Source organism: Corticium candelabrum, chromosome 5 (genome assembly GCF_963422355.1).
Source record: "Corticium candelabrum chromosome 5, ooCorCand1.1, whole genome shotgun sequence".
NCBI classification, from domain to species: Eukaryota; Metazoa; Porifera; class Homoscleromorpha; order Homosclerophorida; family Plakinidae; genus Corticium; species Corticium candelabrum.
Genome location: NC_085089.1, coordinates 6,830,137 through 6,856,487, shown reverse-complemented (window position 1 = coordinate 6,856,487; position 26,351 = coordinate 6,830,137). Strand labels below are relative to the sequence as shown.

General features: G+C 41.8%; 1 protein-coding gene across 1 annotated transcript; it reads left to right on the top strand.

Moving 5' to 3' along the window:
* Window positions 1-2,806: 2,806 nt before the first annotated feature.
* Window positions 2,807-25,077, top strand: LOC134179650 (sacsin-like). Its single transcript, XM_062646585.1, has 4 exons — window positions 2,807-2,825; window positions 4,274-4,374; window positions 4,437-4,701; window positions 11,933-25,077. Exons 1-4 carry the CDS (start codon window positions 2,807-2,809, stop codon window positions 24,832-24,834), a joined length of 13,287 nt encoding a protein of 4,428 aa, XP_062502569.1. The 3' UTR covers window positions 24,835-25,077.
* The last annotated feature ends 1,274 nt before the right edge of the window (window positions 25,078-26,351 follow it).

The window sequence follows — 26,351 nt, the reverse complement described above, 5'->3', positions numbered from 1 at the left end:
GTTGCTGCCATTGTAGCCAATTCCAATGGTATAACTGTCATCGTGGCAAATGCTGTTCAGAAAAGACAGCAGTCAACTTCCCCTGTCTTGCACATATGGAAGACGTCTCCGGTGGCTCAAGGACATACAGAGACATAAGCACAGACAGTAACTACCTCAACTTTCAGCTCTCCCCATATATGGAGCTGTGTGGCCAGATACTGGCAGCTGTAGTCAAGTCGTGTGTGTGTGTGTGTGTGTGTGTGTGTGTGTGTGTGTGTGTGTGTGTGTGTGTGTGTGTGTGTGTGTGTGTGTGTGTGTGTGTGTGTGTGTGTGTGTGTGTGTGTGTGTGCATATGTGTGTGTGTGTGTGTGTGTGTGTGTGTGTGTGTGTGTGTGTGTGTGTGTGTGTGTGTGTGTGTGTGTGTGTGTGTGTGCATATGTGTGTGTGTGTGTGTGTGTGTGTGTGTGTGTTTGTGTGTGTGTATGTGTGTGCATATGTGTGTGTGTGTGTGTGTGTGTGTGTGTGTGTGTGTGTGTGTGTGTGTGTGTGTGTGTGTGTGTGTGTGTGTGTGTGCGCGTTTGTGTGTGTGTATGTGTGTGTGTGTGTGTGTGTGTGTGTGTGTGTGTGTGTGTGTGTGTGTGTGTGTGTGTATGTGTGTGTGTGATTGTTGTGACGGTGAAGTTAATTTCAATCTTGCAAATCGAAATTATTTGATATTATTGCATGAGATAATGACTAGAGAAGGCATGACCTCATCAGGCATAGCCAATTCTGTAACAGTTAATGAAACGCTGTAGTCATTTGTCCAGGGCTCTGCTCAAGGACACCTCCATCATTACTTTTACGATGGGCGGGTTCAAGGTTTGAGGTGTGTGTGTGTGTGTGTGTGTCTGTGTCTGTGTGTGTGTGTGTGTGTGTGTGTGTGTGTGTGTGTGTGTGTGTGTGTGTGTGTGTGTGTGTGTGTGTGTGTGTGTGTGTGTGTGTGTCAGGTTGTCAGGTTGTTGGTCTCCAGTGTTGTGCCACTGGTTTTATAATTAAACCATCTCTACAATCTGCTCAAACTCTGATAGTTGCACAGTGTGAATACGAACAGAGTCATCTTGTTTGGTGGTAGTGATGGTCAGAAACATTTGATTTCGAGAGCTTACTTTATGGCATTACTGAAAACCCAACCTTTTTGGCTACAGCAATTGAAAGTAATACCGTTCAGATAGCATAATTTGACAGAGTGGCAATTGTAGTTCTTAGTTTGTTGGGCTCTAAGCTTTATTTTGTTACTGTGGAATTGTTTGATGTGATCAACTAAGATTTTCAGATCCATTTAAATCTCAATTTTGTGACTCGTGTGTATGGCTGCATGGAAGTTGTACAGACAGCAACAATATTTCCAGTCGTTTCAGGCTTATCCCAATGGACCTTTGGTTATCAATGCTGCCAAAGAGATGATGATGGATAGCTGACCTGTTGAGCTGACTTTGATGAGGGATTGAGTTTCATTTCTACAGCTGTTGTATCCCCACTTGGTAATCAATTGTTTGACAGTGATACTTTGTTGTCTGCCTAATTGTCTTCTTTTAGAATTAAGCAACCGGTGTATATGGTTTGATCATGGTGGATAAAAGCAAACTGCTTTTGTTATTGTGCTCTTCAGGTGTTTCATAGTTATCTTTTTAAAAGAAACTAATAATTGTCGGACAGTTCTCGTTTGATGACTTGTGTAGTATTCGGTGTTGTTAATTTAGCAGAGGTGATTTGAGAAAGTCTGTGACAGGAATTCACATGTCAAAGGACATCTTAGGCAACTTCTGGTCTTCAGTACTTGTCTGAGTATGATGATCATATGGACAAAGATATAGTGGCTAGGAATTGTTCAGTGAGCAGACATCTATTGGATGGGTACAGGGATGACTGTGCTTGAAATGCTGGCTGTGTCTGGCCAATATCGGCCTTGGAGGTATAGTAGATGTCTCCAGAAGCTGTTCTCAGCGACGCGTTTATGAAGGAAAATAATGTTTGACTGTTGATGTTTTTATGTGGGAGGTGGTCGTGTTGGCAAGGCAGCCATATGGATAACTAACGATCGAATACCGAGGTGATCGGCCATCATTGGGATGGTGAGCTTTTTGAAAAATTAGACAGTTGCCCGGATAATAATCATGATGAGATTAGGCAAAGCTGTTAGTTGAAATAGCCTGTAGATAGATCGACAGTTGAACTAAATAAGTAATCTCTCATAGAGTATTGATAGGTGTTGCTGTTGAGATACCTTTTCCGGTGAGATGACAATTATTGATATCATTGTTGTAGTTTTTGTTTCTAGTACATCCCTCAGTCTGCACACAAGATTGCAGTTAGTATTGTGTATTTATAGAAATTATGAAACTCTCCTGTATCACTAAACTCCAGTTGTTTTCCGGCATCTTTATGCATTCTTAATTAGTATGTGCACGAGTGCAATGCATGTCACCCGTGTCCAGTTCAGTTGAGTAGAAATTGTTAGTGTCTTTTGATTGTTTGCCTACCAGCAATTTGTAAGCTGTGCATTATCAAGTAGCTGATAACCTTGTGAATTCGTGCTGCGTCTAGCTAGCTAGATGAGAGGGTGCTGTTTTCCGCTACAGGGCGTAACCCGTGACCGTTGACCATACTAATTGATATGCGTTGCTCAACACTTGCATGCCTCGTATAGATACGTGTGTACATGTAGCGTTTCTACGCAGTCGTTTTTTGTAACTGTGAGTGTATACTCATTGCTACGTACACGTCAGCAGCGACGACTAGAGATTCGTGTCGTCTCTAGACAGTGCAGAGTGAGCAGAACAGGATGGCTAACGTAGATGCAGGTAGGTGCGCATGCCTAACCTAGATTGGATTTGTAGACTGTAGGTCTAGCGACCTGCAGCTAAAGGTAGTACTCAATGTTCACTCAGAAACCTCCTGGATGTCTAGTTAGGTAGATTTATCAATTGCAAGCTTCTTAGCTAGTGAAGAGAGAGGGTAACTCTAGGACGAAAGCCGTTGCGCAACCACATATTCAAGTGTGCTCACTTACGGAAACTTCTTAGCTAATTCTAGCTAAACGCATCGTCGCATGTGCATTTGTTGCACGGACATTACATATTTACATTTACTCAAACAAAGTAACTCACGTGCCTGTTTAGAAATGCTGGGCTTACGTGCGCAGACATGTATAGTAAGGAGACGTACTGTACGTTCAAAGTGCCTGACCAAATTTTAGTTTGGACGCCGTAAGTGCTTAGAACGCATGAAAACACTGCGAAGAATTCTAGAGAGTACACAACAGCATGCAGTTCAAAACTAGATCTTTAGCTAGAGTGGTGTAGACTCTCGGCTACAGCAACAATTTGTGGACACCTGCAACTCGCAGACGCGTAAATATTTGTAGACATTTCGAGATTTGCAGTTCTTGTTGTAGCAGACAGACGGACGGACGGACAGCAGGCAGGCAGACAGACAGACAGACAGACAGAGTAGCATAATTATGTATTATAGTTTGATGTTTGAAATATATGTATTGACAGACAGACAGACAGACAGACAGACAAAAATGTCGAAATGTATCTTGCGTAGTGTAATTTTGTATGCTTCAAGACCGTGTTAGGTTGTCTAGAATGTAAACGTTTGATTTAACTGGAAAATATATTTACATTGAGACAGACAGACAGACAGACAGACAGACAGGCATGAATGTTGTTTTAGTTCTAAAAGCTTGTTTAGTATTAGTCTCTATGTGATTCGTATAGTTTGACTAGATGTAGAATGTTAGTAATTGCTAGCTTCATGTTTCAAGACTAATTAGGCTTACGGATACTCGAAATAATTCCATCTAGGTTAGATCTAGAGTAGGTCATTTGATCACACCAGTTGCTCCTTCGTCATTCTCCCGGTTTGTCAATCCTCAGCGTGACAATCCGAGGACCGGCTCGAGTCTATCACACCACTCTTTACCACTCTTTGCAGAAGGGTGTAGAAATGTTTACTGTTAGATATGCAGTACCGTTGTTTGTACTGTTTGCGCTTTACGAAGACAGCCTTGTATGTATCTAAATGCTCAGACTAATGCTCTATCTAGAGAGTCCGTTCCTAGTAGAGCGCGGCCTCATTCCTCGGACACCATCATATTCCGGACGACTCTAGTCTCGCGCGTAATACGGGTCTGGCTATGCGAGACCACAGTCTGGCCACCGCGTACGGCTCTGGTTTACGGTAAAACGCGCGCTGCTTTAGCCACCAGCCGCTCTCTAAACTGTACTTGTCTTGTCTTGAGTAGGGAAGGTGGTAGGACGTGATTTTGGTCAGAAGGTCCCGCCACTGGCTCTTTTGCTGAAAGACATACTAGCACGGTATCCCGAAGGGGGACAAATTTTGAAGGTTTGTATTTGTTTGTTCAAGTCGTACTTAAATTAGAACGCGTTTGGTCTCTCTGACTTCAGGAGTTGATACAGAATGCAGACGATGCCGGAGCCACTGAAGTGAAATTTTTGCTTGATGCAAGAGAGAATGCATACGGTTCGAAACGTCTGGTGAATGAGACACTGGGAAAATACCAAGGTCCTGCTCTGTACGCTCAAAACAATGCTGTGTTTGAACCCGAGGACTGGGATGGCATCCAGAGGCCTTATGACAGTGTGAAGAAAGATGATCCCATGAAAGTTGGCAAATTTGGAATTGGATTTAATTCAATTTATCACATAACAGGTGAGGGAGATAGAGAAAGCTAAACATTTTGACACAATAAACTGAGTTGGGTAATGAGTCGACTCATATAATGAAAAAGCACTAAATGCTAAACCCTGGGCTGTAGACTAAGTAAGTCAAGTACAGTCAAACCTCCCTTATCCGGACCTCTCACTTACGGACACCTCCGTATACCGGACACTGAGCTAAAACCGAACGCATGCGCAGTGACCAACACGTGCTCTATGGCGTCCAAGCAATCACGGAAACGGTCAGTTATTACTCTAGAGAAGAAGTTGGAGTTAATTAGTGAATTGGAAAAGGGGCAATCATTTCGACTAGTCTCTCAGCATTATAACATTCCGAAGTCAACGTTGGCTGACATCTGGAAAAAGAGAGACAAGATTTCACACCATGTGTCAGGTAGTGAAATTCCAGACGTTGCAAAGAAGCGTCGAGTTGTAAAGGAGCCACAGTTTGAGAAGATCGACGAGGCATGCTACATGTGGTTTGCGCAACAGAGAGCGAAGGGAGCCTTGGTGTCAGGACCTTTATTGCAAGAGAAAGCCTTGGCCCTGTTCCCTTTGCTTTATCCTGACGAAGAATGGACCAGTTTTAAAGCTAGCTCTGGTTGGCTGCAAAAGTTTTGCAGAAGACATGGAATTCGTTCTATGACACTTAAGTTTATTACGTATTTGAGCATGCGCAGAATAGAATTCTCAGTTACGGACAATTCTAATATCCGGACAGCTACCGGTCCCGAAGTGTCCGGATAAGGGAGGTTTGACTGTACTAACTGATGACATGAGGTAGGTACATCAATAGCGTTTCCAGGATTCCGTAGAAGGGGAGACTCAGCCTAATAAAATAGTGCCATGTCTTTAAGAATATGTAATCATCAAAGAATTGAACTCTGTATGGAGAGATTACACCTGCTTGTATTAAATTAACAGTGGTGGGTCCAAGAATAGGCACAATTGGCACATGCCCCTTCAGAAGCGCCCTCAATTGCTCTGCCGAAGTATAATATTTCTGTCTGCAATCGCAGAGTTTAGCCTTGGTAGTGATACATACTAAAACAGTGAAAGGAAGCTGCCAAAGAAACTATCAGATATTCATACTAAAAGCCACCAAGCAGAGCATTACCCATACATACCGTTTTCCTCGAAAGAACACCACCCTTGAATAAACGCTGCAGAACAGGTAATTGATATTCATTATACATACCTCGCGCATGCTTGACACGTGCCTAAATCGTCTGAATTGCACGGCTGAAGAGAAGCTCTCATACGAGGCTGCCTCTAAACTCAAAGTAGTACAGTACTCGGCGCTTCTGGAGCAGACAAGCAGAATGAGAGTAGAGGGTATGTAGATGAACCTCGAGTGGAGAAAAAAGACAATTAGCCTCAAAGACAATCTTGGTACACGGAAAAAGGCAAAGGGAGGAAGAAGAAAGATCAGCCTTGGGCCATGCAGACGTGTGGTAGTGTACATGGAAATGACATTGAAAGAACGCCTCTCTTAAATACATGGACCTTAAATACATGAACGCCGTGGCGTTCTTTTGAGGAATAGGGTACATGCTATTGTAAATATTTTTGGCTCCTGTGACTATACGGCCACAGTGGAAAGAAGTAACTCTGCCCTGGCGTATATAGCAAGACTAAGCCTCGCAGCACTATGAGCGAAGAAAGCTCAACGACTTGCTTATTCGTTTCATGCAAAGGACGTTCCATTGGTACTACGCTGTGGTGATTGACTCGTTTGCTCGGAGGAATCCGAGATGAATGCTGCTTGTTGATACCCTAGATGAAAAGTGACGTTATTTGGCTAGAGAATTGGTGTGACGAAATGAAAGAACTGAATATTGTTCTCTACGAGACATAGTAGCTAGTAAGCCTAATGCCTTTTGCTGACTTCTTCCTATGTACTGCTTAGACATAATTAGGAGTGAAAATTGCAGACGTCATGCTCATTTGCTGTTTCTCAACAAGCTGCTATCCAACTAAATTACAGGAAACACATGCACTGCAGTCTCATTCCTAATTATGTTTCTAGGCAGTGTCTAATTTGATATAACTAATTCACGTTCAAGAGAAGCATGATGGTACTGTAGTGACATAAAATCATGTCATTTAGTTTCTTTGCTCAAAATAATTTGTGTTAACTTGCAATAAAACAGTAAGTACCATATGTATGTCATAATATTAATATATCTATCCGCATGTCGAGACCCTTCTTCAGCAAGTCTCTGGATCTGCCTGTTTAATGACGTTAAACACTCTTTAGCATTGGTGTCACTTGATGAGTATGTGATCCAGTGCTTTAATTCAAATGAAACTGCTTATCTGTTACCAGACAACAGTGCTTCTAGCAGTCTACTCAGGAGTAGTCCTCGACGAGTCCTGAGTCGTTATCTGGACTTCATTCAGTCTGTCAGTAACATATATACACATAGGGGACTCAATGCAAAATGGTCTATGAGTTTATTGTAATCTAACTGTTTATCCTTGTGGACCGCAATATGGTAAAATTAGGTTATTAAGTTAGTCTTGATGCATTGTGCTTCGTAGCTTTGTCTTCATATAACTTAGAGCTGAATTAGCCCACTCAACAGAGGAAGATGTAACAGGACCGACAAGAAGCAGATACAAAATATGTGACACATTTGGATAGAGACTACTGTTAGTGACATGGAGAGTTTTAGATACGGACTTTGGAAGTGCCAGTTCCTCTTCCTCCGACTTCTGCCAAGGTCATGAAAGAAGAGGCCTGGACCCCTGGAGCCCTCCTCTGGATCCACCACTGGTGCATGATCATGCATAATTATATTGTGAGTCATGTCTTTGTGTTTTTACCTAAACAAGTCTTAACTGAACAGATACAAAGACTGCTTGTCTTTTCTCAAGTAGCAGCACCCCACACTACAGGTCACACCCAATCTGACTCTGAATTATTAAGAAACGTCACGCACATGTAAAATTTTTTAGACTGACAGGTGTACAGTGAGCTGCTAATTAACGCCAGCGACTGGCGCGCTAATAACACCAACACCTGCATTCTAATTGTCAGTCCTTCTGTCTGTCATTTGGTCTGTCTAACTACAGCACCACTACTGTAATCTTAGCACATGCGTGCTTTGGGTGTTACTTAGGTAAGTATTGCTACGGCGGTTACTCACTTAATGTGAACTGCAGCACAACAATACAATGGGGTTGTTTTATCGCTTTTAGTAACAAGTGCTTATTATGGGATGACACTTGATTCTTGTATATTAATGTACTAATGAAAATTTCAGTAGAGTTGTGTACTTTGGCTTTAGTAAATTATGAGTTGGTGTTTGTGTACATTATGTTTGTGACTCAAATGGTTAAGCTACAATTAGTGGCCACCATGTTCCCACTAGCTACATGTTAAAACTAGTTAAGCTTAAACCAGTTACACTGTTTGTAAACTACTCAGTAAAGCAGTTCAAGAAGGCAACTGTTCTACTTGATACACTTGTGCATACGAGTTGTGTGAGGTCTGGACAAATCCGTTTTGTCATGGTGCAGTGTACGTGGCAAGACACTTGCTGTGATACATTGGGCTGCTCTGACATTCAGTCAGAGCTACAGTTGGTTGTTACTGAGACTTTGAATTCAGCATCTAGCTACATGGCATGCAATAGCTGCTAATTTCTTCCATTACGAGACAATCCCATATCAGCAAATAGTTGTAGATACCATCAAACGGTGTTGTCAGATGCCATGTTCAAGCACCCACACTACTGTCACTTATGTGACAGTTAACCTAAACCACTTGATAAACCAACCAGGTTTAGGAAATGCGGGTTAGGGGCGCGTTTCCACTAGCGCTGCCCTCCCCCGTTTAACAAGTGGTTTAAGCTAAACTGGTTTAAGGATTGACTTGTTTCCACCTGCACTAAACCAGTTATATTCGAAACTTTAACCCGTTTTGTAGTAGGTTTAGCAAAGTGGTTTAGGTTTAACTATCACGTGACAGTAGCACGCTTAGATGGCTTCCGACAACGCAGTTGTGATGGTAATAGATATTGACTAGTTTCCTGGTATAGGATTGCCTTGAAAGATGTAAGGGTTGTTAACTAAAAGAGAGAAATTAGTAGCTACACACAGAGAGAAGACACTGTCCTTGGTCATCGTCATGGAAATTCTTGGTAGTAGATGCTGAATCAGTGACAACAAACAGTTGCTCTGATTCTGTGACAGAGCAGTGTAATACTTCAAACAAGACTCACTCGAGGAGTACTATGGCGGTCCCAGACAGTTTGTTTTGGATGTGCAAGTTCCTAGTGGAAACAGTCGCCTTCTTGAACAGGTTTAGTTTATAGACTGTTTAAGCTAAACTAGTTTAAGGTACAGCTAGTGGAAACACGGTCTAGGTGTAGAATATAACTGGTTTACAGCGGCGTAGGAAACTAGTTTGGTTGAGGGGCACACATATTCCCGGGGGGGGGGGGCTTGGCAAACAAGGCTAAATTTATTATTAATTATTCATATGTATGCATGTCATGTCAATGTTATCAGTTTTATGTCTGTCATCCCTAAAAAATATTAGCAGGTTACTCGACAGGTACACGGCTAAAGTTGAATACATCTTGGCCACGTGCCCTTCCAGCCCCCTTCTTCCTACACATATGGTTTAGTGCAGGTGGAAACAGGTCAATTCTTAAACTGGCTAGATTAGATTAAATTAAACCAGTTGTTAAACTGGCTCAAATGCTAGTGGAAACACGGTTTGTACAGTGCGGGACAGCATAAATCCCCCCAAACGTAGCGCACGTTAGAAAATTCGCCCTGCGTATTTATAGACGTTCTTACATATGCACGTGATCGCCGTGAGAAGCCCTACAGAATGACGTCGGTTTTGACCACGTGGTTTGCAAGATAACGAATTTAGATTAGCGAGTGTTGATTGGCTGTCTAACAGCTGTGGCTGCATTGCGATTGGTTGATGGCACATTATTGCCATGGATACCGTATTCTCTTAGTCCCCTCACTGCCATCATCATGGACGCCATGCGTTGGAGTAAAAGAAAGAAACAACTAGAAAGGGTTGAAGCTATGAATGAGAAAAGGCTGAAGCTTAGACCATCTGAAGAGGAGGGGGCCCCTTCGGAACCAGCATGTACGGCAGAGGCAGACGCTGAAACACTAGACGGGGACAGCGATTCGGTGCAGTCTTTTAGCGATGATGATGTTTGGAGTTGTCTGGATGAATGGGTAAGAGCTTTGGGAATCGTAGATCTAAAGATGCTGTCGTTGTTGCTTTTCGAGTTTCACCGTAGGGAGACATCGCAGACCGTCAAAAGGGCCGCAGATGTTGTGTCGCAGATAGTACACAAAAATGAGGGCACCATCAGAGATTGGCGGAACAACTTTAGACATGTTAAAATAATGTTTCAGTCGCGTCTTGTATTATGTAAACTAGATCACGTGACCAATTGTATATTTTTATTATCATGCCTATCTTTGAGTGTCATTCACACTGCATCTAGAGAAAAATTAAAAAATGTGCTTCTGTGGATATTTAACCCTGTTTGTCTAATAGCGTTTGGTACACTTCTGAATTCGAATAGCGCGTGCATGAAAAACGATAGGGCGCGAAGTGAGACCCTTAGTGGGGCCCCTCTTGCGGTTAAACTCAGAATTAATAAACAATCTCGAAAATCCATTTCTGCAGTTTTTTTGCACATCATGGTGACAATCTTTCATCGAGTTCTCAATCATCTACGGCAATATTCCTATTTTTCGTAGGACAATACGGGAACTTGAGGAGGCGTCTCCATTATTCTCGCCGTGAGAGAACGAAACTCTTTCGTTTATCAAATTAAGCTGGCTCGTTGTAGCAAATAAACTTGTACACCACTGGACCAAATTTGAAATAGGTAGACCAAACCAAATTTAAACTGTGCGCGTTTACGAATGACATGCGCATTGGGGGGATTTATGCTGTCCCGCACTGTACTGCTGATCGGAATAGTTTTGTATTGCTTTGGATAAAGTTAACGCTTCTGGATGATATTGAGAAGGAACTCTACTGTCTTATTGGGTGCCTTGCTCTAGCCAAAACAGTAGGACACCACTTATCCGACAGCACAGATTATCCGATGGTGCTTGGCTTGTCTGAACTGCGAGGCTGTGCGCACGCTGGGATATACGATTCCTGTGCGTACAGTACTACAGCAACTGTACTACAACAAGAAGAGCGAAAGCATTGATCCAGACTAAGATTAGTGGTTACTTTAAGTCTTGCCAGTTCCTGTTAGTGTTTTCGTAGTCAAAGAAGTTGTACTGTATTAGTTGTTACATGTACAATTAGATGTTGAGCTTCTTCAAGTATTCTGCAGTCGCTCTTTTTAAAATGCGTCAGTTATCCGACGTTTTCAGTTATCCTTTCAGCCCTTTTGGTCCCATGCCCGACGGATAAGTGGTGTCCTACTGTACTGCCATATTCAGAATATGGGCAAAGAAGCCTATAAAGAGTAATCCATGATATAAATTTTTATAACTTAAATGTAGGTTTTGCTTTAGTTCCATTACTAATTGTATGGAGGTATTGGAGTATATGTTATGGGTATATGTCAAAATTAAATTTTACTGTAACTTGACAATACCTACATTGTTGTGTAGGTGCAAATTGATGTGGGGTAGCTGCTTTTCTAATTTTGAAACTATTCTCAACTTATGTTGAAGCAGAAGAAATGTGCATATGATGTATAGCAGTAATAGGTTGCTTAGATTACACCACTTTTCAGTGGTTGTCATTATGAGAAGTTGTGACAACTAGATTACGTTGCTGGAGTTCAGATTTTTATAGTTTAATGGTTATACTAATTATGCTACTGAAAGCTGATGGAGTGAAAATTTAATGATTGATACTTTAGTAAACAAGGTATCTTTACAACCAAACTGTTGTATCATTAAAAGTTTTCAACGTCTGATACTATTTTAGTTCTGTATTCACAAAGCAAAACGATTTATGCATTCACTTCTATGAAGTAGAAGTGATAAGGTTGACTGTTACAGTTATTATTGATTGAGCAATTAACTTTCAAATTATGATGAGTTTGTAATTCATAAATACACCAATTAAACTGTAAAGAGTAAAGAGAATTCAACAGAGGCAGGACTTTCTGAAGTGTAAGAGTAGGGTAGAAGTTAGTGGAATTTTGGTGTGTCCATCTTTGGTCACAGGGCTGCTGCTATGAGTATATTTGATTGTTTTGTAGATCTTCCTAGTGTTGTTAGTGGGAACAAGATTGCATTCTTTGATCCTCTCCAGGAGCATTTTGGAGGCACAACTGGGAGACTGTTTCTATTTGAGGAGGCAAGAAGGCAGGAATATGCTGATCAGTTTCGACCATTTGAAGTTCTTGATTGTTGCATATCGCAAAATGAGTACAATGGTACCCTATTTAGATTTCCATTGCGCCAAACACCATCACCAGATCTTTCATCTAACATTTGCACTTTACAAAGAATGCGTGAGCTGTTCCAGTCATTTCAAGTTGATGCTCATCTTGTTTTGCTCTTTCTCAAGACAGTAGAGGTGATATCTGTCTATGAGTGGCTACCAGATAAGATAGCTGCTCAAGAAGTTTTTAAAGTCGGTTTTTCAGAAGTAACAAAGACAGTTATTCGAAAAGAAAGGAAAGATATTGTGGGCAAAATATCAACAGGAAAACTTGAAGCAGGATTTGTCTTGTCTAGCCCTTTTCGGGTAAGTATTACATGCACATCTCATAGAAATCATGCAGTCACTCAAGAGTGGTTAGTTGAAAATTATATTAGTACAGCTGACCCTCAAGTTCATTCAATGGCAAGTAAATTGGCACAAATTCCATGGGTGGGACTTGCTGTTCCAATTGGTAAAAAAACAGAACATGGAACAAAGTTGGGAAGGATCTTTTGTTTTCTTCCATTGCCACCCAGTGATGATGCAGATAGTAATAGTGGCCTACCTGTTCATGTTCATGGTTCATTTAGTGTGGCTGATAATCGCAGAAGTCTCAAATGGCCAGCAAAAGACAGAACGAAAGATGAGAAGGCAGAATGGAATTGTTTGCTAGCTCAGCAGCTCATACCACAAGCGTACATTTCTCTGATTCGTTGTTCCATTGAACTTGATCGTGCATTGGTTTCTGTGGCAGATATTTATGCCATGTGGCCTGACATTGACCGTGTACAGTATCATTGGTCACAGTATGTGATACCGCCTCTTCTGACCTCTTTATCTCAGTGTAAAGTACTGTATGGTCTTGGTGTGTCGGAAGGTGTATGGGAATCAGTTGAAAGTGTACTTGTCAGCGACAATGCTGAGAAATCACTACGTTTAGATGAATCAGTTGCAATACAAGAAATGAAGAGAATTGGTCACAAAGTTGCATTTCCTACTGCCAATGTTGCATCTTGTTTGACTAGAATAGAAAATGAGGATGGTGTGGGTGGCAGGCAAATATGTCCTGATTATGTGAGAGATGAACTGAGAAAAAGTAACCGTTATGAAAAGATGCAACCGCACAACAAAATCCAATTGTTGAAATATGTACTAAGGGATTACCATTTTGACAGATTAGTTGGCTTATGTTTGCTACCACTAGGTGATGGGACATTTACAACATTCTCACTCTCAGGTTGTTCAACAGTGTATCTTGAATCTTCATCATGTCCAAGGTCACTGTTTCCTGGTCAAGATGCAAAGTTTTTGGATGAGAAGATTGATAAGGGTGTTTATGCTACTTTGAGCAAAGTTGCTGCTACAGGGTTTACACAACTGAAAGCAATTCAGTCTAGTGACGTACCATCTCTTGTATCCGAAGTGCTGTCACCAGTACAAGAGCTTGGGGGCTTAGCTGTAAATTGTAGTCCTGAGAAAATAGGAGATAGGTTAACTGACAACTGGATTGCTGAATTATGGTTATGGATTAATCAAAACATCTCTAATGTTTCACTGAAGGAGTTTGAGAATTTGTTTATTGTTCCAGTTACCTCAACTCATGGGGTGAAGAAGCTCATGAAGCTGGTGTCTGGGTTTTCTGCAATCTTTGCTAAACTTCCACATTTTGATTTATGGATTAATGAAGACTTGGCAAGAGGACTTGAAAATTTGGGCTGTACAGTTTTGTACAATTCACCTGAGTATCTTGTGTCTTGCAGTGACTTGTGGAATACATATGTTTGTCAGCCAGTACACATACTTACTTGCATCTCTCGAGCAACTAACTTTATCTCTATGTGTCATGTGTTAACTCAAGCACAAAGAAATGAACTGCTTCGTGTTGTGGCTGCAGCTGTTCGAATCAGGCATCCTTCAGATGATGAAATAAACGTTCTAACAGTTCTTCCTATTTTTCGTCAATGGGGAAAGGAAAATCTTGAATCCTTGTCTTCCTCAGAATCCTGCAATCAAGTAGCACCAGCAGAACTCGAGGAGACTCTACCCATTCAAGCAACTCTAATTGCAAGTCCTAGTTCAGAGACAAGTCAGATAATGGGGTTTGTTTGTGGTGCCTATGATCAACTTACTCTAGAAGAAGTTTTTGACGAGTTTGTTTTTAGTCAGTTTCAAATGTATACCAGTGATGTCAAAGAGAAGCTAATTATGTTTGCTCTGGACAACATTCACTTAATGAGCAGTGATGCTTGTCAGAGTATGACATCTCTTGCTTTTATTAAAACTAGTGATGATCAACTAAGAGCTCCTAATGAAGTTTTTAGTCCAAATGAACGCTATGTTTCAGAGTTATATGAAGATCAGTGTGTCTTTCCTGTTGGCTCTTTTGCCTTGAACAGCAAATATGGTGATTTACTCTATCAACATGTTGGTCTTCGAAAACTGAGTGATATTACTGCAGATGAATTGTATTTTTTGGCCGAACGTATTGCTGCAAAGAAGAGTAAGCCCATGGCGAAAACTCTACTGAAAGTACTGAATAAAGAGGATTGGGCTCAACAACTCTTACAAACGTATAGAAGTAATCAGACGATATGTTGGCAGGCATTGGCTTCTGTAGCTTGGATACCCGTCATTGAACACAGTTCTTCTATTATTGCATTTGGTATGCCGTGGACTTGCTCTAGTCCAACTTGCTTGCCTAGTTGTGTTGTTGTACCATCTGTTGACCTCAGCTCGGAAAGGCTTCAGTTGGCAGTTGGAACTCAGTTGGCTATCCTTGACTATACATCAGTTATATCTCCAAGTGTAGTCAACTTTCTTTCGTGTGCTTCCTTGACTATTGTTTATGAGGCAGCAATCAAACAACTTATTGTAGCTCACAATCTATGGAAAACCAAATCAATCGAAGAAAGTGGGCGAGAAAAGTTTGACAGAATGCTTCAAGAAGTCTTCAGTACACTGGGATCTGCTTTCTGTAGTTCGTTTGCAACAGTTATTTTAGACGGTCTCAAGTCTGCACCTGCTGACTGGGTGTGGTTGAATGGATCACAAGGTTTTATACGTCCTGAACAATTGGCTGTTTCCAGCGCCTTTCCCGGATCACTAGAGCCATGGCTTTATGAAATTGGGCATTATTCTCATTTGAATGATTGTAGTACACTTCTCAAGACAAGTGGAATGAAATCAAAGTTTGAAGAAGAAGACATTCTGTCTGTTTTACCTTCAATGAAAGCATTCTATGATAGCTCTACTTTCCAATTGGAGCACAAGAAGATGGAACGTGACTTAGAACTGACAATTACAATTCTCAACTTGTTGACTAGAGATCGACCAATCCTTCCACGAAGCCTTCAACAAAACTTACTTGTTCCTGTGGACAGGGAAGACAATGTTCTAGAATTGTGTCCTTGCTCAGAATTGATGTATTGTGATGCTGAGTGGCTTCGTCGTAGTGATGACTTAGAAGTTGCAGATTATCGCCTTATTCACAAGCAGGTATCTTCTGATACTGCGTACAAATTAGGTGTGCCATCTCTTAGCAATCGTCTGGCCCCATCCGAGGAGCTACCTTTCGAACAGTTGGGACCCCACGAGTCACTGACTCTAAGACTGAAGAATATTTTGAAAGAATACAAAGACGATGCTGGAATATTCAAAGAATTGCTTCAAAATGCTGATGATGCTGAAGCAACGAGCGTCAAGTTCCTTGTAGATTGGAGACAACACGATCAATTTAAAAGTTCATTGCTTGCTCCAGGAATGAGCAAATGCCAGGGACCTGCCTTGTGGGCTTTCAATGACTCTGTGTTCTCTGACGATGATTTCGTCAATATCTCAAAGCTGGCTGCTGCTACGAAACAATCAAAACTAGAAAAAATTGGACGATTTGGATTGGGTTTCACATCTGTCTATCATATAACTGATGTGCCTAGTTTTGTTAGTCGTCGATATGTGGTGATATTTGATCCTCACAAGAGTCATCTCGGAAATCACATCAGAAACCCATCTCAGCCTGGTATCAAAATTGACTTTGTGCAAAGACCCATTGGCCAGCGATTTCCTGATCAGTTTCAACCTTATGGTGATGTCTTTGGATGCAACTTAGTAAATTGCGCTGAGTTTAATGGAACTCTATTTCGCTTTCCTTTTCGAACTAACGAACAAGCTGCTGTGAATGAGATAAAGAATGAAGCCTATGATGAAGATCGAGTTAAAGCGTCATTGCGAGCATTGCAAGAAGTGTGCGGAAAGCTGCTAATTTTTCTTCAACATGTCAAGTCGGTTGAAGTGTTCGAATTGAAGTCAGATGCAGTCAGTCCTTCAGACATGAGACAGATTTTGTCTGTCCAAGCAGGAGCAGAGGCATCTAGCAGTCTTTTGTCTCATCAGGAATTGTTGACGTCCATATGTAGTCAAGTAGAACGAGGACGTTTCGAAAATACTGCTGGTTGTTCGTCAACTTGTGCAATCAAATGGCGTAACTTTCATACAAACGAGGTGCGTATTGCAAACTGGTTGGTTTCTTCAGATGGAGGCAAAGGCGATGCTTTTCAATTTTCGCGCGAACATGGTGGTCATGAGCGTAGATTTGTTCCGTTTGCCAGTGTCGCCGTTGAATTGAGCGAGAATGGTGTACCTTGTGCTGTTGATGGAGAAACGTTTTGTTTTCTTCCGCTCTCAGAAAGAACGGGTTTGCCTTTGCACGTAAATGGTATGTTTGCCGTTCTATCTAATCGTCGTGGTATCTGGTGGCACGGAACAGACGAAACACGAATTGGAGGCAAAACAGATGTTGAAGCAGAATGGAACGAGAATTTGATCAGTGATTGTTTGGTTGAGTCGTACATCTTGTTGTTGAAGCATTCGTCTGACCGTTTAGACTACAGAGAGGAAGTTCACATTGATTCATCGCATTATTACGCTTTGTGGCCCAATGAAACGAATCTTCATCATGCAGCTTGGGCGACTTTCGTTTCTCAGTTTTATAAAAACGTTGTAAACGGAACTGAGACGCTCTTTCCCAGCATGAGCAATGATGACTTCAAGTTGATTTCACTACGTGATTGTGTGATTTTATCTAATTCTGTAAGGGAAATGTTGCCACACGCACAACAGATCATGAAACAAGTTTGTCCAAGCTATGTTGAATTGCCAAAACATGTGTGGAATGGTCTTCACAAAGCTAACAGTAATATAATGGAAACTGTAACTGTTGGGGAAGAGAAGTTTATTTTGAAATGGTTTGCACCTCACGTGCAGAAAATGAACTTTGAGATTCGGGATGATTTGTTGAAGAAATTGTTGACTCGTGTTCTTACGACTGATCATCTTATTTTCTGTCTGAGCAACTTAGCTATATTTCCATGTTGTCCTGATGGACAAATGCTACGCGCTGCATCAGATATGATTGACCCCAATTGTGATGAAGCTGAACTATTTGAAGAGGAAGAAAAGAAGTTTCCTGTTGAATCATTGTGTGTCAGCGACGAGTTAGTTCTTGCTTTTAGAAAATTGGGAATGAAATCTACAGGTTCCTTTACTTGGGAGAACGTAGTAGAGAGAAGTGCAACTGTGGAGACATTGGAGAAAGTCAGTCACACGCAAGCGAACCGGAGAATTGGAGCTCTAGTAAAGCTTATTGATAGTTTGTGTAAGAAACCAGAGCAGTGTTCAGTTGATCACTTGGAGCTGCTTAGAAATACGCCTTTTCTATTGGTAGAAAGCTGTCCAAAAGATTACCCAATTGTGTGGTACGCGGATCAACAGCGCGATCGAAGGGTTGTTACTCCTGTTGAAGGTTACACTTGGAAATTTAGATACGCAGTTGGCTCTCAGGCATATATTATTGATAGTTCTCTTCATGGTGTTAGGTTTTCTGCCGTGATTGATTTGCTAGGTCTCAGTTCCTTACCTCCTTTGTCAATGTTGATTATGCAATTAGACTTGGTAATTGCAGCCTTTCAAGAAGTTGGAACGAACACATCATCTCTTATGGAAATCATTGACATGTTGTACAAAGATCTGCAGCGCAGATACGACGAAGATGAAGCAGACGATATTGTGACTCAACTTTATGGCAAGACGTGGATTGTTGTGGAAGGTCATGCAATGAAGTCTAACCAGTTGGCTTTTGAGTGGAGGAAAAGTGCACCACCGTATCTTTCCAGCGTTCCGAGTGAACTCTCACACATGAAGAGGTTGTTGGAAGATACCGGAGTGCAAAAGGTATTTCAACCTGAACATTTCGTTATTGCATTGCAGCAAATTTGTGCAGCAGCAAATGGAAAACGACTGAGAGAACCACTTGTTAGTTATGTTGAGCATCTAATTATTCCTGAGTTTGCTAGTTTGACTAAGAGTGACTTGAAAATATTTCGAGGTAACTTGGAAGTTCCTTTGTTATCGGAAGATGGGCGTTTGATTGCAGCTTCCGAGTTAGCGTACAATGATGCTCCGTGGATGGATAGTTTGCTAACAGGAGAACACGTGTACGTGCATTCTTGTGTACCGCGAGTTACTGCAGAGCGTCTTGGAGTAAAACTAGTGAGAGACACGGTGCTTGACAGTTACGCTCGTGATATACCTGGCATAGAATTTGGTCAGCATGAGTCTCTTACGAAGCGCCTTAAGAACATTTTAGAGGGCTATCCAGCTGACGAAGGGATTCTGAAAGAACTACTGCAAAACGCTGATGATGCCAAGGCGACGGAAATACACGTTATCTTAGATCAACGGCAGTACAAGAGAACACGTGTATTTTCTGATCGTTGGAAGTCGTTACAAGGGCCTGCCATTTGTGTGTACAACAACCGACCGTTTACTGATAAAGACATCGAAGGAATTCAGAATCTTGGAAGAGGTAGTAAAAGTGATGATCCTTCACTTACTGGACAATATGGAATCGGTTTCAATGCTGTCTATCATTTGACTGATTGTCCATCTTTTCTTTCTGACAACAAAAAACTTTGTGTGTTGGATCCTCATTGTCGTTACGTACGTGGAGCTACTAAAGAGAGACCGGGAAGGTTGTTTGATACAGACGAAAAATTTTGGAATCAGTTTTGTGATATCTGGGATTGCTACACATCCATTGATGGAATAACATTGGAAGGTGGAACTCTGTTTAGACTTCCGTTACGAACGAAAGAAATGGCAGATATCTCAGAAGTTAGCGAAAACGTGTTCGACACTAAACGTGTAGAGGGGCTGATGACCATGTTCAAGGAAAGCGCACCGAGCATGTTACTGTTTCTCAACAACATTAAATGTATTAAGTTGACTTCCATCTCCAAGGATTCTTTAGGCATTAAGTGTTATGAAGTGAAGGCCACTCTTTCTTCTAGGGCTGAAGAAGAACGTCAGAGAATGTCAAAGATAGTTGCAGACAGTAAGTGCAAACCAACAGCCGACATTGAGTACGCTACTGCGTTTTATGAACTTGACATACACGAGTCTGAAGACTTAGGGAAAGTGTGCATGTCAGGACATGCACCGATTGAAGAAGGACAATGGCTAGTTCATCATTCTATAGGGATACCGCATCGTCATGACTCAGTGTGTGTCGAAGAAGGCTGTAGGATGTCTTTGCTACCTCGTGTAGGAATAGCTGCTCCTATAAGGCGCCGTCTTCGTCCTGCACAAACTAACTTGTTCTGTTTTCTGCCTCTTCCAGTGAAGTGGAAGCTCCCTGTTCAAATAAACGGTCATTTTGCTTTGGATTCAACGAGACGTGCATTGTGGTATGATTCAAAAGAGTCACATCGGTCGGTCAAGCAGAGATGGAATGAATGTCTCATCAAGTTTGTAGTGGCACCAGCGTACGCCAGATTTCTTATAGAAGCTCGCCGTTTCGTGACTATTTATCAAGAAGGGATTGACACACATGCCTGTTTACGTAAGAATCTGGAATGGTTTCATCACTTGCTACCTTTGAATATTGGTAAGGGTAGTGGATTGGCGTATTTGGATTTGCTCGTGCAGGAATTGTACGTATACATCATCGAACACAATTACCGTTTATTGCCTTACACAGGAGAGCCAGCTGTTCCTCTTCATGAATATATCAGAAAGTCTACTGAAGAGCAGCAGAAGGTAATGAAGAAGCTGCTTCCAGCAGAATCTGGTGATATCAAATTCGCATCACTTGAGTGGCTTGAAATTGGAAAGAAAACAGATACTGGTATGTTGACGGCGTACTTTTCTGGTTTTGATAACGAAGATGGAGATGGCTATGCTCTTAACGTATTTCTATTGCGATGCGGATTTCCTATTGTACTGTCGCCGCCTACTCTACATGCTGCCATTTTAAATGCAAAAAAGGATGCAATTGTTGAGTGTGTAAATCCTGAAGCAGTACATATGTTTTTGAAAAATTATCAAACGGCTGGGTCTTCCTGTCGGCTTCAACTTGGTAGCGTAGAAGACACCATTTTGAAGAGTTGTGAAGCGGTCAAATTGTTGCTCGAGTATGTGTTGAAAGCAAGTATTAAAATTAAGCGTGATACGACTAGTGATGCGAAGTGTGATACAAGTTACTTGAGTGGTCTTCCTCTTCTTGTTACTGCTGATGGTCGACTATGCCAGTTTTCTACATCTTCAACTGTATTTGTTTCTGGGTACAGTAGTCTTTTACCTAAAGGTCGGCACTTGTTTGTGCACCGTGAGCTTCGCAGTACGGTACGAAGTTTTACAGATCCCGTCTGGAAGAAACTGAGTCCTAGTGATTTGGTTCATTACTTGCCGGATCAAGATATATTTCCTCCTGACTGGTTAGTGAGTCATCACTACAGGAAGTGGGACCCAGACGTCGGTCCAAGTAAGGAGTGGATCACTAAACTGTGGTCGTATTTGATGAAATGCACAAAGTTGAGCAACTCTATTGAGTGTTTGAAAGCTTTACCGATCATTTCGGTTGGTGATGGTAGTATGTTGGTTCCGCCTTATTTGTCATACACTGTATTTTGGTCATTACCAACGACATCGCAATCACCGTTTGCATACGTGTGTCAAGCATTGCTAAACCTTGGTGTTGTCTATGTGGACTCGTTTATTACTTCTCAACTTCAAGAACATCATTTAGAGCGAGTTTTAAAATTTGCAGTTATTGACAACGTTCTCTCGGTAGTGAAAGCACTTCAGTATTTATATACTAGCCGTTGTCCGGAAGTAACGTCAGTCAGCGATGCAGAGAAAATTCTTAAGTATTTTCAAAACAGTACTATGGATTTATTAACCGTCAACATCTTACGACAACTGCCATTGTTTGAGACCGTGGATAGGAAGCTAGTGGCTGTACCAACAGTTAGTAATGCGTGCACGTTGTTGGATTTGCCCGACTCTGGAAGAGATAAATGGATGTCAATTGCACCTTGCATTTTTCTCCACCGCAAGATTCTATTTGACGATTTATACAAAAGACTCGGTTTACATGACAAGTCAACAACTGATGTATACTTAAACTACATTTTACCGTGTTTTAATCGTATGTCTCAAAGTGATCGTGTTGTACATCTAGTTTTCTTGATGAACCTCGATGTTATTGAAGCGAACAAATTAACCCCGTTCACTGTCCGTTTACGCTGTACGCCTTGCTTTGACTACGGAAGTGAAATCAGAAGAGTTTCAGACTTTTACCATCCTGGAGTTCAAGTTTTTGCTTTGATGCTACCGAATGAGAAGTTTCCTCCCACACCTCCTGAATCTGTTCTACCTTCCAATGAAACACCAAAGTGGTTGTTATTTCTTATAAAATTAGGATTAAAGATGGTGTGCTCTACTTCGGAATTTCTTGATTTTGCTGTGGTATTGGAGGACGAGGCGTTGACTTGGAAACAAGAGGGGCGAGAACCGGACGGCTACGAGGTTTGGAATAAAACATCGACTGCAATGGTGTCTCATCTTGCGGACTGTATGCAGACGTTTTGGAACGATCGTAAATTTATATCAACAGTCCGGGAAATTCGGTTCCTTCCGGTAGTGACGGTTAGCAGGGAATTGGAGCAACTGGCTTTGCCGTTTTACAAACGCGATAAGGCAGTCAACTACGCTACCAGTTATAGTGAAGGAGTAAAGTTTTCTAGAGACAACGAAAATCTCTGTTGGACTTCTCAAGCGTTGGTAAAGGAACCATGGTCGCAATATCAGAGAACAGAAGTTCTTCGTCGTGGTCTTAGTATTCAAATGATTCCTAGTCTTACGTCAGTGCTCTCTCATTTTTGCTACTTAATTGACGCAGCCAAACAAAACATTCAGCCCGAGAAAGAGGCACCAAAGAATATTGTTAACCGTTTGGTAGACAGTCTGTCTTTTGTATTTGGCCATCTAAGTAAAATTTTCTCTGATTCCACCTTACCAGAGCTTTCGCCATTTGCTGATTTACGTAACAACAAGTGTTTCACGAAAGGCCTTTCAGCTGACTGTGGACGAGTAGTCGATTTCTTGACATCACGTCAATGTATCTTTCTAAAGGACAAACAGATGTTTGTTAAACCTCATCAATGTGTTGTTGTTATTCGTAATGAATTTCATCCTTATCTCTTTCGCTGTCCTTCTTATTTGGCACCATATCATCGCCTGCTGAAACGAATTGGAGTGGAAGACGAAGTACGTCCATTTCATTGTGCCAGGATTTTGGAATCCATTCAACAACAGTGCCGCTATGGTGAGGACGAGTTACCCGGAGATGCTAACATGTTGCAGCCTGTTGTGAAACTGTTGTTTGAAACACTGAAATCTGAAATTAGATCTGTGGCTGGAAAGCCGATTAGATTTTCTCAAGTTGACATAAAGATTGCTCTTAAGCCTCTCTTCTTGCCAAGTCGTGACAACATGCTGGTATCATCACAAGAGCTTGTGTATTTGGATTTGTTTCATTTGGATAAACAGGTTGAAGGTCTTCGCTATCAGTTCCTGATAGATTTGAGAAGGTGTGGTCTCTCTTCTCTTGCTGAAGAGACCGTTGACCTTCTTCCTGAAAGCATAAGACCGCGCAAACTGTCGACGTTGACTGTAGAAGTTTTAGATCCTCAGTGCCGTTTAAGTATGAATAAGGTGGTTTTACAAGAGGAGGACGTGAGTGCTGCAGCTGCAATGTATGAGGATCATTTGACTTCTAGTTACTTTGTTAAAGGAATTCGAAGTATTTACATTAATAGCAGAAAGGAATCTACCATTCCGGAAACGTTGCATCGCGGTCTCGATATCCTCAGGAATCGATTTCATGTCAAGTGTTTACCAGAGATTCGGACTTGCTTGCAAACAGTAGCAGGTGAGTTATTAGAGCTGAATGGTAGCAGGAAACGGTGTTTTCTTGAACAATCACGTTTAGAGTCAACTTTGTATGTTGAGGCAAAGGCAATAAAAGGGAAGGCGCACATCAATTTGTTTGTCTTGATCGTGCGGGAGCTGCAAATGCTGCTCCAGACTCAGCTTCCTGAAAGTTGTTTGCTTGCTATCGCATCATGTGAGAATGCACATCTAATACCAAGTATACTCGGCGACTTGGGCATTCCTTACGAATATGATGATGATGAAGATCCTGAAGAAATCACTGTTACAGAGAATCGTCGTTACCGTCCCGGTATGGAAGTTATTCCCAGCCATCTGGAGATTATCCGTCAATCACCTCTCGGGTACAGGTTTAATGTAGACGAATGGGTAGCGTACGAGGTAGACAGCAACCGTTTTATCTATGCCGTCGTTCTTTATCAAGCATGCTGCGAGGACGACATGGAGTCGGAGTTGGAGACACGTTACGGTATTGATGTGGGAGACGAAGAACCGGTAGTGGTTAGTGTTCTTTTATTGTATGCCTTCGTTAGGAATACAGAGGTCGACTCCGAAGGTTGTGTGGTCTTGAGAGATGATTCACAACCCAGCAGTGGCTCCACTGCAGCTGCTGATACTCCGACGACATTAGAAGGCAAGAAGGATTTGGTTAGGAGACAAATGCAGGAGATATGGAAACTTCCTGCTTTGGACAGAAAAAGGGCAATTCGGCGAATGTATTTGGAGTGGCATCCCGATAAAACGGACGATCCTGATGCTGAAGAAGTGTTCAAGTTTTTGCTAAACGAGATCGAACGTTTCGAGAGAGGAGGTGATAGTCAGTCAGATGATGTCTCGTACAGTAGGCACTACTCAAGCTGGAACTCGTTTGCTAAGCAGCACCGCAGACGTCATCGATCGTCGTCGTCGTACAGTTTCCCACCTCCTCCTACCTATTATTCTAGCTCTAGCTCTAGCAGTCATTCTAGTTCTGGTCATCGTCGACAGGGCGGCACCTCTGGTCCTAGTGAGACACAGCTGTTTCCCAATCGAATTCGAGGTCTTATGTTTGTGGAGCAGGCAAAGGCAGATCTCGGCGCAGCGGAGGCATTGTTTTCTGCCGGTTCTGACGACTCACGAAGGTACGCTGCCGTCTGCTTCTTTTGCCACGAGGTTGTAGAGAAAGCCTTGAAAGGACTCTTGTTTATATTTCGAGGCATTCCAGAGGATCGTCGGATAAAGCACAACATTGGCTTTTTCCTTGGAGCGGGAGATTTGCCCGGATGTCCGAGCACTCTGAAGTGGAATGCTTCAATGATTAGCGACAGTTACTACCTTGATACTCGCTATCCAGATCGGGAAAACCGTGTTCCTGCTACCGTCTACTCTTGCCAAGACGCGGAATATGCTTTGAATGGCGCAAGAGGAGTGATAGAAGATACCAGAAATTTTCTTGGTGACAACGATTAATGTCAATATGGTGAAGACCTTCATTATTGAAAAACGTATGTCTGTACAAGGTTTGGCGTTTTTACAGCGTATTTTTTGTTAAAATATGTTGTAATTGTATGTTTGTTTAATTAGTATTTTGGGTGGTCTACTGCATGGTATGTATGCATGTCAATGTGAAACTGAATGTATGTCTGCTGCATTTGATATCTTTAATTTTAATTATAGGTTATTCTCTATAATCAATATTACTATTTGACAGTGGCGCGGTCACAATTTTTCCGACTGGAAGGCGCACATTACGCGCGTACGTTTTCCATGTTCACAGATGACGAATACGTTCTAAGCACTTGGAGAGAATACCTTGACGCTTAAGTTAAATATGATCGTCTCTGATGTGAAAACGAGGCTTGCAACGTTAGTACCGATCTCTGTTGATCTACCAGTTCCACTGCAGTGTATATTATAGTAGTAGTAGTAGTAGTAATAGCCTGGATAGGCGTATACATCTATAGGAAGCTTCCAAACATTGGAGTCCAATACTTTGAAAGCAAATTGAATAGTACCACAACTAGACTGTGCCAAACTAGTGGTGCCGTCTTTTATTACGAATCTAACTAAAGACTTCGCAATTTGTATTACTTAATTAACTTGCAGGTTGGTGCAGACAGAGAGAGATAGTTCGCTAATAGTGCATTTGTTAAACAACTGCGTAAAGTCTGTCAGTCTCCTCTAGACACATTATTTACTTCAAGGGACAGCTATGATTGGACTGCGTGAAGAGAGGAGATATCATTTTCTATTGATCGATCATTTCATCAATTCTATAGCTGACTATATAATTGCAATGAATCACTGTAACTGTTCTTTTTGTATTTGGGTTGCCAGTCTACAGAGACACCTTCCAGAAGTGAATAATGTAAGCCGTTCAGTGATTGAGTGGAATTATGTAGAGAGATGCATCTAGTGTGTATGCATCGGATATTATCGTGTTTTCAAACCTCTAGCTTAAATTGGCGTCTCAGAATATTGTATACATCGACAGGCTCTTCTAGTAAGTCAAATGTCATTTGATGGCCATGCACATTTGCTCACACTAGGGGGAGCAAGTTGTCGCAGTTCGAGTCAAGTTATGGAGATTCGAGGCAATCACCCACTACACAGCTGCCACTACACACTGACACTACAGAGTCTCTATACACGGGTCGGCACACTATACAGTACGGCACTGACTCTGTACTGGCATATATCTCACTGCAGTTAATTAAAGTCATCACAGCGCGCTAGAGGGCCAAGGGCCCTTTGGCCTCATCATTTAACTAAATCATCCAAGTAGAGATATCAGACCTGATTTGGATGGGTATACAATGATTACTGTGTGCTCGAGACGCCAACTGTGTCTGTCAGGTATCGACAGATGTCTCCAAAAGTTGTTCCGACAGTTTCTCAAAGATGAATTTGCTGTCTGCTCATGTAGTGTCAATCTAGAGATAGCTAGGTGAGAGGTGATCACATGTGCAAGATGAGGGACTGTCTAA